At 51.7% G+C, this 15,875-nt stretch overlaps 1 protein-coding gene and 1 long non-coding RNA gene across 2 annotated transcripts; both read right to left on the bottom strand.

The window, feature by feature from the left end:
- Positions 1 to 2,284: 2,284 nt before the first annotated feature.
- On the bottom strand, positions 2,285 to 5,826 carry SP9 (Sp9 transcription factor). Its single transcript, XM_053919438.1, has 2 exons — positions 5,665 to 5,826; positions 2,285 to 4,658 (listed from the first exon to the last, which is right to left on the bottom strand). Exons 1-2 carry the CDS (start codon positions 5,683 to 5,685, stop codon positions 3,222 to 3,224), a joined length of 1,458 nt encoding a protein of 485 aa, XP_053775413.1. The 5' UTR covers positions 5,686 to 5,826; the 3' UTR covers positions 2,285 to 3,221.
- Positions 5,827 to 11,522: 5,696 nt separating this feature from the next.
- LOC112305711 (uncharacterized) lies at positions 11,523 to 13,419 on the bottom strand. The gene is made up of 2 exons (XR_002974859.2): positions 13,259 to 13,419; positions 11,523 to 12,184 (listed from the first exon to the last, which is right to left on the bottom strand). It is a non-coding gene; the product is annotated as an uncharacterized lncRNA (long non-coding RNA).
- Between the last annotated feature and the right edge of the window lie 2,456 nt (positions 13,420 to 15,875).

The raw sequence follows: 15,875 nt of genomic DNA, 5'->3' as shown, positions 1-15,875 counted from the left end.
CGGCGGGCGCTGTCCTCCCACGCACGCGCTCTCCAAGTTGCCCGGCCTCAGCGGGTCTCCGACCGCCCAGATCGAGGTTTCCTAGCGCCCCCTGTGACCCCTGGGACCCCTGGGTCTGGGATCTGCTTTCGCCTGTCGGGGTTAGAGGGGGGGCCAGGAACCCCACTCCCTCCAGGTCGGCTTCCGCGAGCGCCGGGCTCCGGCTGGACGCTCGGGCCCCGGCCGCCGCCCGCGGGTCTCGGGAGCCGCGGTGATGGACATCCGCTGACCTGCGGGGCAGAGACAGCGCGCACAGGCCTTGATCAGTGAGCTGCGGAGGGAGCCGCACGGCCAGCGGGACCTGCACCACCAGGCCCTTTGATCTGCCTTTATTATCCACCCGAAACAAAGCTGCCTGGGACAGGCGCCCGGGCGCCCTCATTCCTCAGGAAAGCCCACCGTACCCTCACCTCTGCGCCGCTGGCCCGCACCCCCAAACGTGCCGGGCACCCTCTCGGCGTCCAGCGCTTCGGCCCAAAGTCCCCAGAGCAAACGCACTCCTGCCAGCCTCTCCAGAAGGCTCGACCTGAACCAAAGGACCGCTGGCGATAGGGGTGGGGGATGGTGTCCCTGTTATGAACTGTGTGATCTGGTAAAGAAATAGCCACAGAAAAGAAAATCTCGAGGAAGAAGAGCGGGGCACCCGAGGCTGCGAGAACCGCGAGGAGGAGAGGGAAGAAGGCACCGAACCTCACGACGCAAACGCCCCTCTGAGGACCTTTGCTCTGTTTTATCACTACTTTTGTTACTTGGCTTTTCAGAGCAGAGTTTCCAAGGAAACATTTTGTTGATTGTTAATAACAACAATGTATCTTTCTTCCCTAAAAATCAAAACCTTCATTCAAGTTCCCAAGATGGAAATTAATCAGAAAATTTCTTTTTCCGTTGGGTCTCACTTTGCTTGTATTTCCTATTGTGTGGGGAGCCTTTTAGAAATATTTTATTCTGTAAATACGCACTTTATTTTCTAAATTAACATTTTTTTCGAATTACGAAATTATCTCATTTACCAATTTTCTTTTCGTCTCTCCCTCTCTTTTAAACTGGGGCTGTTAAGTTGGTGGTCAGAAGACAAAGAGAGTGAAAATAATTTTCATTTCAATAATTGCCTTCTGGTCAATTTAACTGTGCCGTATTTTGAAAGAGACTGTCTAAATGAGATTCCTGTCCCAAATGTGTTCCCAGGCCTGATCCCAGCCTTTAATTATTCCTGAGTTTTTTTTCTTCAGAATAAGACGCCGCACTGAGTAATCACAAAGAAGTCAGAGAGCATCCTTGAACCTTTTCAGAGGCAGCGCCACTGATATTCAAATAACCTGCGAGGGCCATTTGACGGCGCGGGGACCTAGGCATTTCCAATTCACTATTTGCATAGATCAGCCGTCTTTGAAAAGGAAAGGAGCAGTTGTCTTCCATAACATTAAAACGGCTAGTTATCAAATCAAGTGCTTAGTTTGGGGGCTTTTAAAACGTTTACATTTTATCTCAGGTTGCCCTTTACCGTTTGACATGCAAATTTGGTGCAGTTAATTTAGACAATTAAAAAGATCTTCAAGGGAGCTTTGTCACGGAGAATATTTGGAGTTTTCCCCGTGGACCAGCTGAGATAAAGTTGGCCAGAACAAATGATGTCTAGGAGATTAATTAGATATTTGATAAGACATGAATCCCTAATAAGGGAATACAAGGCACAAGGGGCTGCTGTGTGCTCTAAGTCAAAATTAATAACATTTAACAAGATTTTCATTTAGGCATGAAATGTCTTTTCCGGGGTATTGACTCTAGCGATTTATTCCCTTGAGTTGCCTCCCAACATAGAGAGCCTTGGAAACTAAAAGACTTCTTTCAAAAAGCTCTTTGCTTTCAAATTGTTTTAAAATCACTTTTAAAAAACAAACAAACCCACTAGAGTTTTTGCTGACCCCCTAGGGGAGGTTTAAGCACCTCCTCAGTTAAAGCTACATAAGACCTTTGCTTTTTAAAGGCGCTCCAGAGTTTTAAAATGTCACCTTTTGAGAACTCTCCCAGGAAGTAATACGACTACACATTCTTATAGCCCAATTTAATTTATGCTGTTAATATACAAATAAATATTTTTGACTCCTCAAAAAATGTATATGTTTATGGCTTTCATAACTTACATGAACCTTACATTACCTAAAACTAACATTAAGGGAATTTTTTTCCCCCACCAAAAAAAGTCGACCCACATAAAAGTTATTGAGGAACAGGATTAAAGGAAGTGTATTGTTCAGAGTCCTTTAATAATACCAAAATGAAAATATGATGTCAAGATTTTCTTCATACAGGTAAACGCATTTAATTTCTTTAGATGACCTTAACTTACGTTTTTGTGAGTGAAATGATAACTCAACATTTTAAATATCTTTTACATATATACTGACTTTCACAAAGTGCATCAGAAAATTAAAGGAAAAAAAACTCCCTGAATTTCAGGAATTCACCAAAAAAACCCCTCTATTCGAATGAACATTTACAAGAAAATAAAAGAGAACACAATCTTTTGAACCCTATTTATACAGAAGTTATGAAATACAGAGAAACTGTCACTAGACTTCCAGTTTAATTTCTCACCTTAAGCCTTTTTTGATGCTTCCTTTTTTTAGGGAAAAAAAAGTCTCATTGTAAGTAGATATCAAGCAGGACTTGGAGCATTTATATATATAATATAATCCACACAAAGGGTCTGTTTTTTAGGTCCCATTTGTTTTCAAATGTTCTGACAGTCCTTTGCAGGGTAGTGGCTTGTTTTTGGAGAAAAGGAAAGAGGAGGTTGGTGGAGGGGTGGGCGGTGGAGGAGGAGGGAGCGTTTCTGTGTATTGCTCTTCTCTCAAGAAGTTTGTGCGAGTGGGTGTTTGTGCGCGAGTGTGCGTGCTTTTGGTTGTAGGTCTCCGGTGTGTGTATGTGTGTTTGTGTGTACAGTTTTTAAGTGCTGTTTGTGTCGGAGGGTGGTTCGCTTTTGTTCCTGGACCATGCGTTCGATTCTCTTGTGGGCTCGGACAGCAGCAGGGAGCTCCAGGCTTGGCCGGCGTAGAGCGGCTGGGGAGTCGGGTACTGCTCTATCTCCAGCGGGCCCGGCGGCGTCACCAGAGCCCCAGCCCGTTCTCCGCTCGCTCTCGGTGTCTCTACTCGCTCGCTCGCTCGCGCCTCACGCCAGACCTCTAAGAGTCGCTGGGGCCGGACGCTGCTTCCTTGCCTCCTGCCGTGGCTGCCGCCGCCGCTGCCGCCGCTGCCGCCGCCGCCGCCGCAGCGGCTGCCCGGGCGGCACTGACGCCGGAGTCGTGCAGGATGAGGTCGGGGGACTCCGAGCGGGGCGTCTCCAGGTTGCTGGCGTCCGTGTCACTGTCGCTGCCCTTTTTGCCCCCGCCACCCCCATTGTGCGTCTTAATGTGTTTGCTCAGGTGGTCGCTGCGCATGAAGCGCTTGTTGCATACGGGACAGGCGAAGCGCTTCTCGCCCGTGTGAGTCCGCAGGTGCCGCTGCAGCTCGTCCGAGCGCGTGAAGCGCTTGCCGCAGAAGAGCCAGTTGCACACGAAGGGCCGCTCGCCCGTGTGCCAGCGCAGGTGTGCCTTCAGGTGCGACGTCTTGCCGTACACCTTGCCGCAGCCCGGGATGTGGCAGCTGTGCAGGCCCTTGCGCCGCAGGCTCGCCCCGGCCGGGCCCAACCTCTCTGCCTCCTGACAGTTGGGGCAGTCGCAGGTGGCGCGGCCGGAGTAGCGGCGGGCGGAGCGCGCGGAGCTCCCCCCGGCGGCGGCGGCCGCGGCGCCCGAGATCATGGCGCTAGCGGCGGCGGCAGCCACAGCTGCACTGGAGTCTGAGTAGGAAGGAAGCACCGGCTTGAAGCCGTCCTGGGCCAGCAGGTGCTGGCTGGTGGAGAGCAAGTGCGAGGCGGCGGCGGCGGAGGAGCCGAGGCCCGTGGAGCTGAAGGCCGAGTGCGTGAGCGAGCTGAAGTCGGGGTTGTAAGTGCCGAGCTGCGAGTGCAGCGAGGCCTGGGGGGCGCCCGAGTGCAGCGAGCTCTGGAGCCCCCCAGCGGGGTTCTGCACCTCCAGCCACGAGCCCGGGCTGCTGTGCACGTCCCACCACGACGACGCCGCGCCGTTGGTCACCTCGCCCGCTGCCAGTGTTGAGTGAAAGCCTGACTTGTACCACGACTCGTACGGGTGCGCCATGCCCACGCGCGGGTACAGGCCATCGGTCGCCGTGGTGTGCACCTTGGAGATGAAGGCCGACTGGCCACCTGCCTCCTGCGGGGACACACCGGCCGCCGCCGCCGCGGCCGCCGCCGAGTTGGAGAAGAGGCCGCCGTAGTCGCTGCTGAACGCGGACGACGTGGGGGACGTAGAGGCCAGGCAGAAGGCGCTGTTGGCTGCGCCCGAGCCGCCCGCCAGGCCGCCTGAGCCGCGGCCACCAGTGGCCACCGCGAAGCCCGAGAGGCTAGAGCCGAGGTTGCAGCTAGACGAGGAGCGCTTCCAGGGGTGGAAGCCGCCCTTGGCGAAGGCGCTCGACTCCGGCAGCGTAGTCAGCGGGCTCGTATTGCCAATCTTGTTGCAGGTCGCCGCCAGCATGGCCAACGGGGTCGTTCCGAAGCGCGGCTCTTCCTAGAGTGGGGGTTCGGGGGAGGGAGCAAGGAGGAGGGCAGGAAGAAGTGGGAGGAAGACACAAAGTGCACCGGTGAGCAGCCTCGTCGCCCCGCGGCGTGTCCCGGGGGTCGTGGCTCCCCGGCTTGTGCCTCCTACCCTCGGGCTCCCCGAAAATGCGCCGCACCCCTCACCGGGCACAGGCGATCACAAGGGCTAGGGGCCCAGAGCTGGAAAGTTGTTTTTCGGTAGGGCTACAAATCAAAGATGTCTCGGTTCTCTCAGCCTCAGTCGCTGCAACTCCTGCCCAGAACCGGACTCAGGGTTCTCGCCTTCCTCTCGCCGTAAGCCCGTTCCTTCACGGACGCCCCCAAACCGCACTTCGGGGGGAAGCACGGAGGTAAATACAACCACAACAAACACCGGGTGAGGAAGGAAGCGGCCGAAACAGCAGCCCAGAGGCGGAGGAAACTTGGGGCACTCCTCCGTGGGTGTCTATTACTAGACTCTTCTTTTTTAAAATAGAAAATGTTGTTTTAAATGTTTGTGCACCCCAACACCCGATTATGAAAACAAGAATCCATGGAGAAGCGACCCAGCGATGGATTTGAGTCACAGGAGAACTGGGGAACCGCAGAAGTGTAAATGTTTGTTAACATGAATACACGAACTGCAAACCGATTAAGGCTGTTTTCTGGAAACAGCACTGTCGCCTAATTGCAACAATCCCCGAAGCAAGGGGGAGGGGTAAAAATCACGAGGGGAAGAAAAGAAACCTTTAGGTTTTCCTAAAAGCCGTATTTAAAAGGATTTACTTAACAAATCTTTTTTCTTTTTTTTTTAACAAAGGCACCTCCTAGGTGCCAATAACTTGGAAAGAATCAGTCCCTAAAATGTGGAAAGTGCTGAAAGAAGTTGAAGCTACAGTCCGGCAGCAACAGTTTTCCGGAGCCGCAGACACGGAGAAGCCATAACGAAAAATTACTCAGTTAAAACACGCAAAAGCGTTCCCGCACTTCCGACTTACCCCGAGTATAGACGTGGCCATAGCAAGTCCCTGGGCTGCGCGGCGGGGCCAGGAGTGGGGCTGAGCCTGGCGGCTGCTCGGGAGAACCGCTCCGGTCCAGCGCAGCTCCCGCGTCCCCCGCGCTCGCGCCGAGCAGACTCCGGGCTCCCGCCGGCTAAACTCAGCCTAAGTGCGAGGAGCACCCGCTTTGAAGTGCCGCTGGCTGCGCCTCTCGCCCAATGAGGGCGCAGGCAGAGCAGACGGGAGCTGTCCCGCAGCCAATCAGACGCGCAGACGGGCCCAAGCCCGGGCTCCCGGCGCGTGCCAGTCAAGGCAGCTTGAGAGGTGGGGCGGGGGGGGGGGCGGGGGTCGCGGGTTAGGTCCCGAAGAGATTACGGTGCAATTAAAAATTTACACACACGCAACAAGCCAGGTTTAAGTACCGTTGAGACCGAGTCACAAGCCCCCTGGAGCACCCCGAGATGGTGCAAGTTGGAACTGACAGTCCTACTCCACTCCCCACTTGTGGAAAAGGAAGCGTTACGGGAGGGAGCGCCGAGGCGGAGACCGCACCACCAAGGCCGGAGTGGAGGCGCAAATGTCAACGCTCACTTGGTGTGTCCAGGCTTTCGCCTCGGAGCACAACTTCAGCTGGAATCCATCATTATGGCTCGCGAGTTTAGCATTGTCTCATGTCTTCTCCCCAGTTCCTTATTCCCAGTGGCATGCAGTTTTACTCTGAGTCACACTGAGGAGGGAGCGCGAAGGGACAGTTCCCCCGAGGGGAGAGAAACAGGCCTCTCCGTCGAAGTCTACACCCACAGACTTGGGAGGGCCTGGAGCCTGCTGCATCCCACCGTTTTCCCCAGCGGTCTAAGTGACTTCCTAATTGTCGCTCTGGCCTCTGACCCGGTGGGTAATGCAAGTGCCACTCACGCCAGAAGCTTCTGATGGTAATTGAGGGCACCCTTTGTACCGTTTCGCAAGCGCCTAGATACCAGGTTAACCCAGTTGTCAAATATGACTAAACAGTGGGACGTGCTGATTATCTGCCGTGTTTCGCTGGGGGGCTGGCCTGGGGGTGGAAGGTATCAGCCCGTACAACACGCTGCATGAAGCTGCTTATTTTCACGTTTTAACAACTTTGGGAACAGAGACCCGCGCGAGCCGCGTCCGCCCCTCACCTCCACCCCCGCTGAAGCTGCAGCTTGCTCGGCTGTTTGTTTAACCCGGTGAAGATTTGCGTGTCACGTTTCAGCCTAGAGTCGAGTTTTCTTGTCCCATCTCCAACCCACTCCCACTCCCACTCCAGACCCCCTGGGCCTAGGTGCTCCTCTGAGGGGGAAGGGCGCCCTGTTGAGAGGTGGGCTCGACCCCCACCCCCAGCGCCTTGCTTTGGCGAACGGGATTAAAGAGCCTCTCTCCGGGACCTCCACCCGCGAGTGCAGAGGACGAGGCCAAACGTAGGCGCCTCCACATTTTGCAGGCTTAGGAAGCAGCCTGAAGTCCTCTCCGGACTTGTCTGTTTGAAAAGAGGGGTTCTCAAACAGAAAAACTGCGCTTCCTGGAGTCCCTCAGCAACCGCTGAGCTTCTTCCTTCTGGGTCTTTCTTCTTCCTGGCTCTTGCTTCCTCTCTTTTCTTCAGGGCAGCCAGGAGCTGCTTTTGAACCAGAAATACCAGCGCCCTCGGACAGACCTGGGTACTGGTTTTAGTATACCACATTCCCCTCCAAAACCACATCCTGCTTTTTAAAAGGCATTTTAAACCATGAACCTCGAGTGGTTGGGTGAAAAAGATGAGTTGTTGCAGCGGAAAATCAAGTGAGGAGGACGTGGAATTGTGCTTTCTTTCCTCTTTTGCAATATCTCTTGGCCCAATAATGCCACTAGCGTGGCTCTTCTCTCGGCCCTAAGATGGAGCCTGCTTGCATCCTAGTGCACTCCCTGGGTGGGGATGGCTAAATGGATAGTTTTCTTTGTTTTTCATTAGAATACCTCTGCTCAGAATGCTTTCTCCTCCCCTTTGGTTTAAGGTGGAGAAAGCACCCAGGAAATTATGACAGAGAAAGAGAAAGGAAAGGAGAGAGTGAGAAGACTCGCGTGACTGTAATGAAGCGCGGTGCACTGGGTGATTGGGGTGGGAATCCGAGGGGGACAGGGGCAGGTGTGAAAAGCCCCACGGGACTCGGAGTGGACGTTGAGGGGAAATCCAGGCAGTTTGGGAGAGCCAGAAAGCCCGGCAGGGGTACCCGGGAGCTGTTCCCAACAGGTGACTTCTGCCCTGGAAGGGGAGACTGGTGCTCGGCTTCCTGTAGAGTCTCCGCGTGGATTTACTAATAGAGGAATTGTTAAGTGGCAGCGAGGCGTTTCAGACTCACCCAGTGAAGCTCCGGGAGGAGAAGGGCCGAGGTTTCCCCCTTCCACCTCCTCCCTCACTCCAACACACCCTCTCCTTATGGAAACCTGACAAAGCAATAAATAAGACAATCCGAAAGCCACTTAGCACTGGTGACATTTTCAAATCAACGGTTTAAAACCGTTCACGATGGCACCTCGGGCTCCGGGAGCCCTGTTTGCCTTCCTCTTCTCCTCCTCGTCCTCCTCTCCCCTCCCCCTCCTGCCGTTTTCAATGTAGTTCCAGCTGTCAGACTCTGCGTCCGCCCTGGGGTATTCCTTTAGATACACGCGTCGGGATCACAAAAGTTAGAGAAATCTTCCAAACCAACGCAGGCAAACACCCTAGCCACTTTAAATCGAAGGTGGGGCCCCAAGGAAATCTTTCTGAAGAAGTCCGGTTTTGTGTGTGACAGATTTTTTCATCCTCTAAAAATCTAGTTTTTAAACAAAGATCAATGTGTTATGCTAAAGTGTTGAGCTGACTGTTAAAACATTTGGGGAAATAATGACAATGTGACAAAGGCCTGGTTTGGAGTGAATCATCACCCTTTTTTAAAAGTTAAAGCAATTTTCAGGAGAATAGCTTTCAGCAAACGCTTTACATTATTCAAAACGGCCAAATAATGCTCTATTATAGCGCCTGAATGCTGCCAGTCAGCCCCTAAGTGCAATTTGTGCAAAGGCCCCGGTGCCTTATCTCCACTTCTTTATAAAGAGGTGAATATAAAACAATTTCTTCCAAACCCAGACAGAGAGCACGAAAATTGCTTCCCTTTCTGCAATCAGGGCAATTTAACTGGAGTGCAATTAGCACTATTAAATGTCGATTCTGCATAAACAAATCTGACTGAGCAGCGAAAGTGGGGTGAGAACCTCATATACACTGAAACTGATTTTTAAAAATTATGTATCCGGGTCCTTTACAATTGATCCGTGGTGTTTTCATCTTGGAATATATTTACAACGTAAATACACTATGGTTAAATCAACATAATTTTTTGCAAAATTTTCAATAGAAATCCTAATAAAGAAGAATAGGGTAATTAAAGGGAAGAGTTCACTTCCTTTGAACAAATATTGTTTCCCCCATCTTGCCTCTACCGAAAGCTTTGATCTAGAGCAACTGCTCAAGTTGCTGAGTTTAGGAGGCAAAGCCGGGAAACAATTCGGTCATTAGCACTGATCCGAAGGATTGGAGCTCCCATGCCACGGGGGTGGGCGCGATTGTGGGGGAGGGAGCGGGGCAGCTTCTCCCTAATGCGCAAGTAACAGAGTGTGGTCGGGGTGGACCAGTTATCATCTGAAAAACTCGAAATATTAGGTGGCTTGCCCAGTCTTCTGGGGGCTTTCGCCAGTAGCTGAGTTAGCAGCGGATATACCGCACGGGGGTGGGGTGAGGGTAGAGTTGGGGACACTTGAGGATGTGGGAGGGAGTGGAGGCGTCGGGGAAGGAGGAACGGAACGTTCTCGCCTGGGCCCTACTGGCCGACGCCAAAGCCTCAGCTATCCGTGCCAGGATGCTGGGGGAGGAAAGAGGGGAGAGGCAAGAGAGAGGAACTCTTAAAAAGCGTGTATCTGACCTGCCCTCCTCCTACCTGTCTTTATTTATTTATTTGCTAGCCCTCAGAACTGCCTTTTTGAATCATTTGTGCAATTAATTATGCTTTTCATTTGCATGACCTACACTACAGCAATGATTATTAGGTTAGCGCGGTGTGGGAGTTGGGGAAATACATGAATAAGCTGAGTTAAAATAAAATAAAAAAACAACCCTGCCCTGGGTACCATAGTCACCTGCCATGAACAAGGGAGGGGGATGCCCTGCAGACCTCGGCGCCTCCTGAGTACCGTGACTCCTTCCCACAGTCGGAGTTTGTCAGTTGTGGGTGCAAAGGAAATGCAGCTTTTCATTAGAAGGGAAGCTTTTATAGTTAACACATACTCAGTTTTAAAAAGCACCAGCCTTGGGATCAAATGAATAGAGAAAATTAATAGAAAATTGAGAAACTCTCCCACAATTTCCTTTGAGCTTTCATTTAATATTTGTTCTAGAATGCCCTCATTCTAGCCCAACCCTTGCAAATAAAAGAGACAGGAAGGATCAGTAGGCCAATGGAACTTTCGTCTTTCCTGCAGCTCAGAAGTATCCATCTTGTCTGTAAGGTCTCCTGGAGAAACGGAAACCCCTTAGTCTGTTAAGTATACTCCAAGCATTTGCTATAGAACTAATTTTCTGCTGCTAGATGTATCTGGGCCATATATTTTAAGCTTGCCTTGATCTGTTTATCTGAGCCAAAAATGCATTAACAATTAAAGGAAAGACTCTGGTGTGTCAAAGGAAGGAAGGTGACTGTAGACTGTGTGATGATTTTAATGACTGCAATTATTGGAAGATTATTCAACAAGCATCATAGATTTGTTTACTGCATTACTTGGAAACTATGGGGGGCCTATTCAGCTTGGGGTTTACCTTCCTCCCTCCCTCATCAACTATCACCCAGGGGTCGTAGACCTAAGCAAATGTGGCAGTCAGTATTGGCTTGCTTCTGTTTTAGAGTATACTTCCTGTCACAGCAAATTCTGATGGAACCATCTTTGGAGGCATTAAAGTAGTATTTTCACATAGACCCTGAATAAATAAATATATATATACCAAAGGCCAGAGGATTCTGGTCACTAGTCAGCTTCTCCCAGCCAGAGTACCAGATTCCCCAGTTCTACTCTTTCATAGACAGGAGACTTCCAGCTCTTCCTCCTCCATCCAGGGCTTGGAGGGGGCACTGCAAATGCAAGCTGTTAAACACGAGTTTAGGCGTATCTCCAGGACTTCATATTGGAGAAAGTTTTTTTTTCTCTTCCTTCCTTCCTTTTAACATGCCTCCCCGTATTATTTCTTATCGTAAGCCCTAATGTTGCCCTGTTAGAAATCAGTAAATAAGTAGAAAAGGTATGCCCAGGAGCACAGGGGTTTGCGGCTAAGGAAGTTTTTCCTGTGCATACAGACACGAGGGACACAAATAAGGCAGGTTTCTTGTCTGCCATAAATGAAACCATCCTCAATCTATAATAACGAGTAAATCACAGTCTGAGCGTTGCTAATTAACGAATCGCTGATTCGAGATTTAAAAAGACTAGCAAATATCCGCAGTGAGCCCTCCTTCTCCCTCTCCCGAGGCACTGAGACAGCAGTGACCTGGTCGTCGTGGTTCTTTTCCTGAGCCTGTAATCCGCCAGGCTCAAGATTACGGTGGACTTTGCTGGAATCAAGAACCTTCCCTGTTCAAACAGGAGCCTACAGAACTCTGCAAATGGCAATTAGGAGCCTATTACAAGCCATTAGATTGATCAATGTACCTTAAACAATGCGAATGATTTATATGGCTGATTTACAGGGGGAAGAAAAAGAAGAGAGTGGGGGGCGGGGGACGACAGCACAGCCTTTACATCCCTCCTCCTGTTCTGGAGAAAACCTGGGACCGCTGTGACTTAGAACCACCAGAGCGATTTATTTAGAAAACTTTTCAAGCAAGGACACACGCTCTCCTGGCTTGTCCGGTGGGTGGCACGATGGACATTCTTTGCCCCTTTCTTTCTTTTTTCCTAAGGAAGAGCTTAGAAAGACCAAGGCCCGGAGGAGTAAGGGGTTGGGGGGGGGGGCGGTCACAGCGACGCCACTGCTCTAGGGGAGGACACCTCCCGAAGGGGTCCCAGCTGTCTCCCTTCCCCGGTTTGTCCCTGGAGAGGGGGAGGATGACACATTTGTTTAACGGTGTGTTGGAGAGCTGTGTGGCCTCCTAATTGCGGAAGGAACACACAACCATTAGCCCTTTAAGTTCCAGGCGCTGCTCCGAGAGGAGCTGCGACCCAGCTCCCCGCGCGCAGATGACGCTGGGGGTGGGGTGGGGATGGGGCGGAGAGGGAGGGGACTCTGCAGAACGGAACTCCTCTCACGGGCTGACTATTTCAGCTAGTCTATCTGGCGAAGACAAAATTACAACAGAGCTGAAGCGATCAAAGCTGGCCCCGCCACCCCTTCCTCCCGCCCTCCTCTCCCGTCCCAAAGTCTGTTTGTAGTTGTCTCCTTTGCTGCAGACACTCGTCGGTCTTCTCGTGACAAGGAAATTCCTGCCAGTTTTTCCAGAGCCTGCAAAGAGAGGACAGACGCACTTCACACTTCCCAGTGAGGGAGAATTCCCTTTGTCTTATCTCCCCCTCCCCCAGTCCGCCGAGAGCTCTGAAACGCGGGGCAGGCGGCTGGCCCAAAGACCTTGGGAACGCTGCCGGGGGTGGGGTGGGGTGGGGTGGGCGGAGCAATCGTAATGGCACCCCACGTCCAACTCTGCCCCTGCTGATTCCTCCTCTTCCTCCTCCATCTTCTCTTTCCCAACATTCTCCTCCTTTCCTTTCTCCCTCCTTCCTTCCAATCCTCTAGATCCTCGAACCACTCCAGTCTCCCGGGTCCCGGCGCCCAGAGCCTAGGCAGGCGCGGCTTATTTCCTGGCCTTAGTGCTTTGGCGGGAAAGGGCTTCGTCCTAGCTTGTTCATGGGCGTCTGGGACAATTCCTTTTGTTTGTGTCTAAATGTGGGATGGGAAGCATTCCAGTGAATAATGGGACACAGAAGGAAGAGATGGAAAGCCGAGAAACAACATGCATTGGGAGAGGCGCTACCTGCGTCTTTTGCAGCCAGAATGCAGCCGGAGCCCAGGATTTGGAAACTCTTCTAGGTGGATCATGCTTTCCCACAGACAACCCTCCCACCATCAGCAGCTGCTCTCATGGGTCCTTTTTTACCCCATGTCTCATTCTCCTGAGTTCTTTTCTGAGTTAGTTCCTTTCAACCCCTTTCTAAGACTTCATCGCAGGGCCCTACAGCTCAGTGAGAGGCTGAGAAAGTCTGTTACAAGATTCTCTCCAAGGACCCAGGCACTTCTGCGACATTCCCAAGAACAGGCCTGTCCTGAGTCAACACTACCATGCTGTCTGGATTTTGACCACTCCAGAGTCCAACCCTGCGCCGTCCAGCCTCTCTTGTCACACTCACCTCCATCTCAAGGCCAGACTGACACCACCACCCTGACTCGCTCCTTGAAGTATCGAGAGCCGGGTCTACACAAGGGCAAAGAGAGGCTCCGCACTCACTAGACACGTGCGCCTCTTCCTGCTCCCCCGCCCGCTGCCGCACGCAGAATGCACTCTGATGACACAGACACACTTACTCGAGCTCGCGCGGCGACGTCCATCCTCCTTCCCAGCCAGGCAGGTGACATCGCTTCTGGGAGACGGACTTCTCGTTCCAGATGCCACCCTGGGAGCGGGGATGTTCAGGTCCCCCGAAGCCAGCTGGGGACCTTCCCAGCCGGGTGGCCAGCTGCCTTGCAGCGGCAGGGCCTCCTCTCCGCCTCCTGCGGCGCTCAGGGCACCGCCTCCAGCTCTACGCCCCTCTCCTCACCTCCGCTGTCGTAGCTACGGAGCGCGGGTCTTGCAGAAGTCTGCTGCCCGCCCGCCTTCCATAGACTGGGTTCCATCTGGGATGCATTGCCCCTTAATTGCCAATCCCATTATTGTGATCAAGTGAACGCTGCCAATCTCTACATTTATTGTTTAGGTAAATAGAGGCTGCGTTTAATCAATACGCAGGGCCCCAACCCTCGCAACGCCAAGTAACTTAAGTCAACGGTGAACATTTCAGTGTGTGCGTAATTACAAAGCACGCGGAATATTCACTCCAGCCTAATCACACATCTCTTCTCCGACGCGGGAGAGCGGGAGGAGGGAACGTGAGGAATCTCCACCCTCCAAGGGATCGAGGGGCGGCTCTCTCCGGGGAAGAATAGGACTTCGTGGCTGTGACACCGCGCGCCTGGCAAGGGAGCCTGAGGCTGGACTGGGGATGCCCCGTACTCCGAACGGTTCGAAATCGCTCAGGACGCAGTCTCTCAGCGGGCTTCTGGACCCCGCCCCTCCAAATCTGTCTCACTGAAAAGAGAGTGGTTCCACACTGGGCTGGTCCAGGCCCCGCGGGAAAACTGAGGGCGGGGCCCGGGAGGCGGGTCGCCGCGTGCTCCGGGAATCCCGGCCTGCGCGGGCGGGCTCTCTCTTTTTCTGCTCGGCTGCTGGGAGTCGCCAGGTTCCTTGCCCCGCGGGAACTCCCGAGAACGTCTTGCCAGAGACCTGGCTATTTGCGCTTCTTCTGAAATAGCTATTGTTTCCTAAAAGAGGACCGCAGCCCAACTGGGAAGAGACGATCGGGGATTCGCGGCAGCGGGTGGTCAGGCCTGGGGAGGTGGGCGGTCCGCTCCAACGAGGAGTGGTGTTGACTCCTTACAACAGTTTGGCTGCTACTGTGGCCCCGGAGGAAAGGCCTCTGGGCCTCGGCAGAGAAAGGGTTAGTGGGGATTCTTCTTGGTGGCTGTTGGGAAAAAAAAAAAAAACCTCGATCCACTCCCGACACGCCCTGGAGTGGGACGCAGGAGGCTGGCCCTCCAGTTTGAGGCATTAACACTTTCTCCTTGGGCACTTTGTCGCTAGGACTTTTTGTTTCTCCGCTCCATTCCCAAGAATGTTCTGTGTAAACAACCAGTAACTCCAGTTGTAATTAGATACCCGCTTTGCGTTCAATTGTTCCGTTTAAATGAGCTGGATTCTAAAGTCAACTCATCATTTGCAAGTTCAGGGTGCCGGTGCAACCACCGAACTAAATTACAGCTGGTGCTTGAATTAGATCCCACAGTACTGAATGGCAGCTGGCTGTTTTTAATTTTTGGAATTGAACAGTTCTGGTATCTCCGCTTTCTCCTTCCCTTAAAAGTTGAATAGCATTTTGAACAAGAGGAAAATTGAACACAAATGTCAGTGCAATCCTGAAAACCTTTTTCTATTACCCCTTCCTGAGTTTCTGCTCTGCTGCCTCCCAAGCCTGTGACTCTCCTTATCAGCTACACAGATCTTTGACGCCCTGCTGTAAGCTATCCTGCCATTCAGGCCAAAGGACAGATAAATACGGTTTCAGACTCTTGATTGGGGGTGTCAATTTAACTTTTCCTGGGCTGTGGTTGTTTTTAAGCTAGGACAAGGAAAAGAAAGGCAGGCGGTCCGATAGCCAGGGGTCCTGTCTTGGGTGGGCACAAACCCTTTGGGACTCTCAGGAGCTGGGTGTGAATTAAGGTCCACCACTTAATGCTGTGGTGCTGGGTGGGCCAAGATGCTTCTACACTTTTTCCTTTGTAACAGGAAGCTAATAATTTCAAACTTCTAAGGATTGCTGTAAAGGTAAATAAAACTACATAGGAAAATTCATAGTAATGTGCTCAAAACTTAATAGTTGAACTAAAAAAAGAAGTTCTTGCCTTTCATGGTCCACTGAAAATAGTATTCCCACTTAAAACTTACATGGAACTAATGACAAAAATCAACAGCTACTGTAAAACTGTAGAATGTTAGTGTGTGTGTGTGTGTGTGTGTGTAAAGCACAGGGACTAGTACAAAGTCGGACTGGATAAGATAAATGTCATGACAGCTGCCTATTTGGGGAGGGGTACTGTTAGCTGCTCCAGACCTGGCTTGCGCTGGTCTGCCCGTGGGAAAGAAGAAATGTTTTCTCCAATAGGAATAGCTAAAATGTACGGGGCACTTATTACACGGCAGGCACTCTGCCAACTGATTTACACACAGCATCTCATTTAATCCACCCCATAATCTTATCAGATGACTATTATCACCATCACTCTTTAAAACTTTTATTATGGAATATCTCAAATATACGTTTAAAGGTAGAGAATGCTACAATGAACCCCTCTAAGACCATCATACAGCATCAGTATTGTTAGCTGATAG

This window comes from Desmodus rotundus, chromosome 2, assembly GCF_022682495.2.
Source record: "Desmodus rotundus isolate HL8 chromosome 2, HLdesRot8A.1, whole genome shotgun sequence".
NCBI lineage: Eukaryota > Metazoa > Chordata > Mammalia > Chiroptera > Phyllostomidae > Desmodus > Desmodus rotundus.
The sequence above is the reverse complement of the archived record's forward strand: the minus strand, read 5'-3'. Positions and strand labels throughout refer to the sequence as shown.

Coding starts and splice junctions, on each gene's coding strand:
- SP9 (XM_053919438.1), bottom strand. CDS start 5,685: ATGGCCACGTCTATACTCGGG. Junction 4,659..5,664: donor TGGCCACGTCTATACTCGGG/GTAAGTCGGAAG, acceptor CCCCCACTCTAG/GAAGAGCCGCGCTTCGGAAC.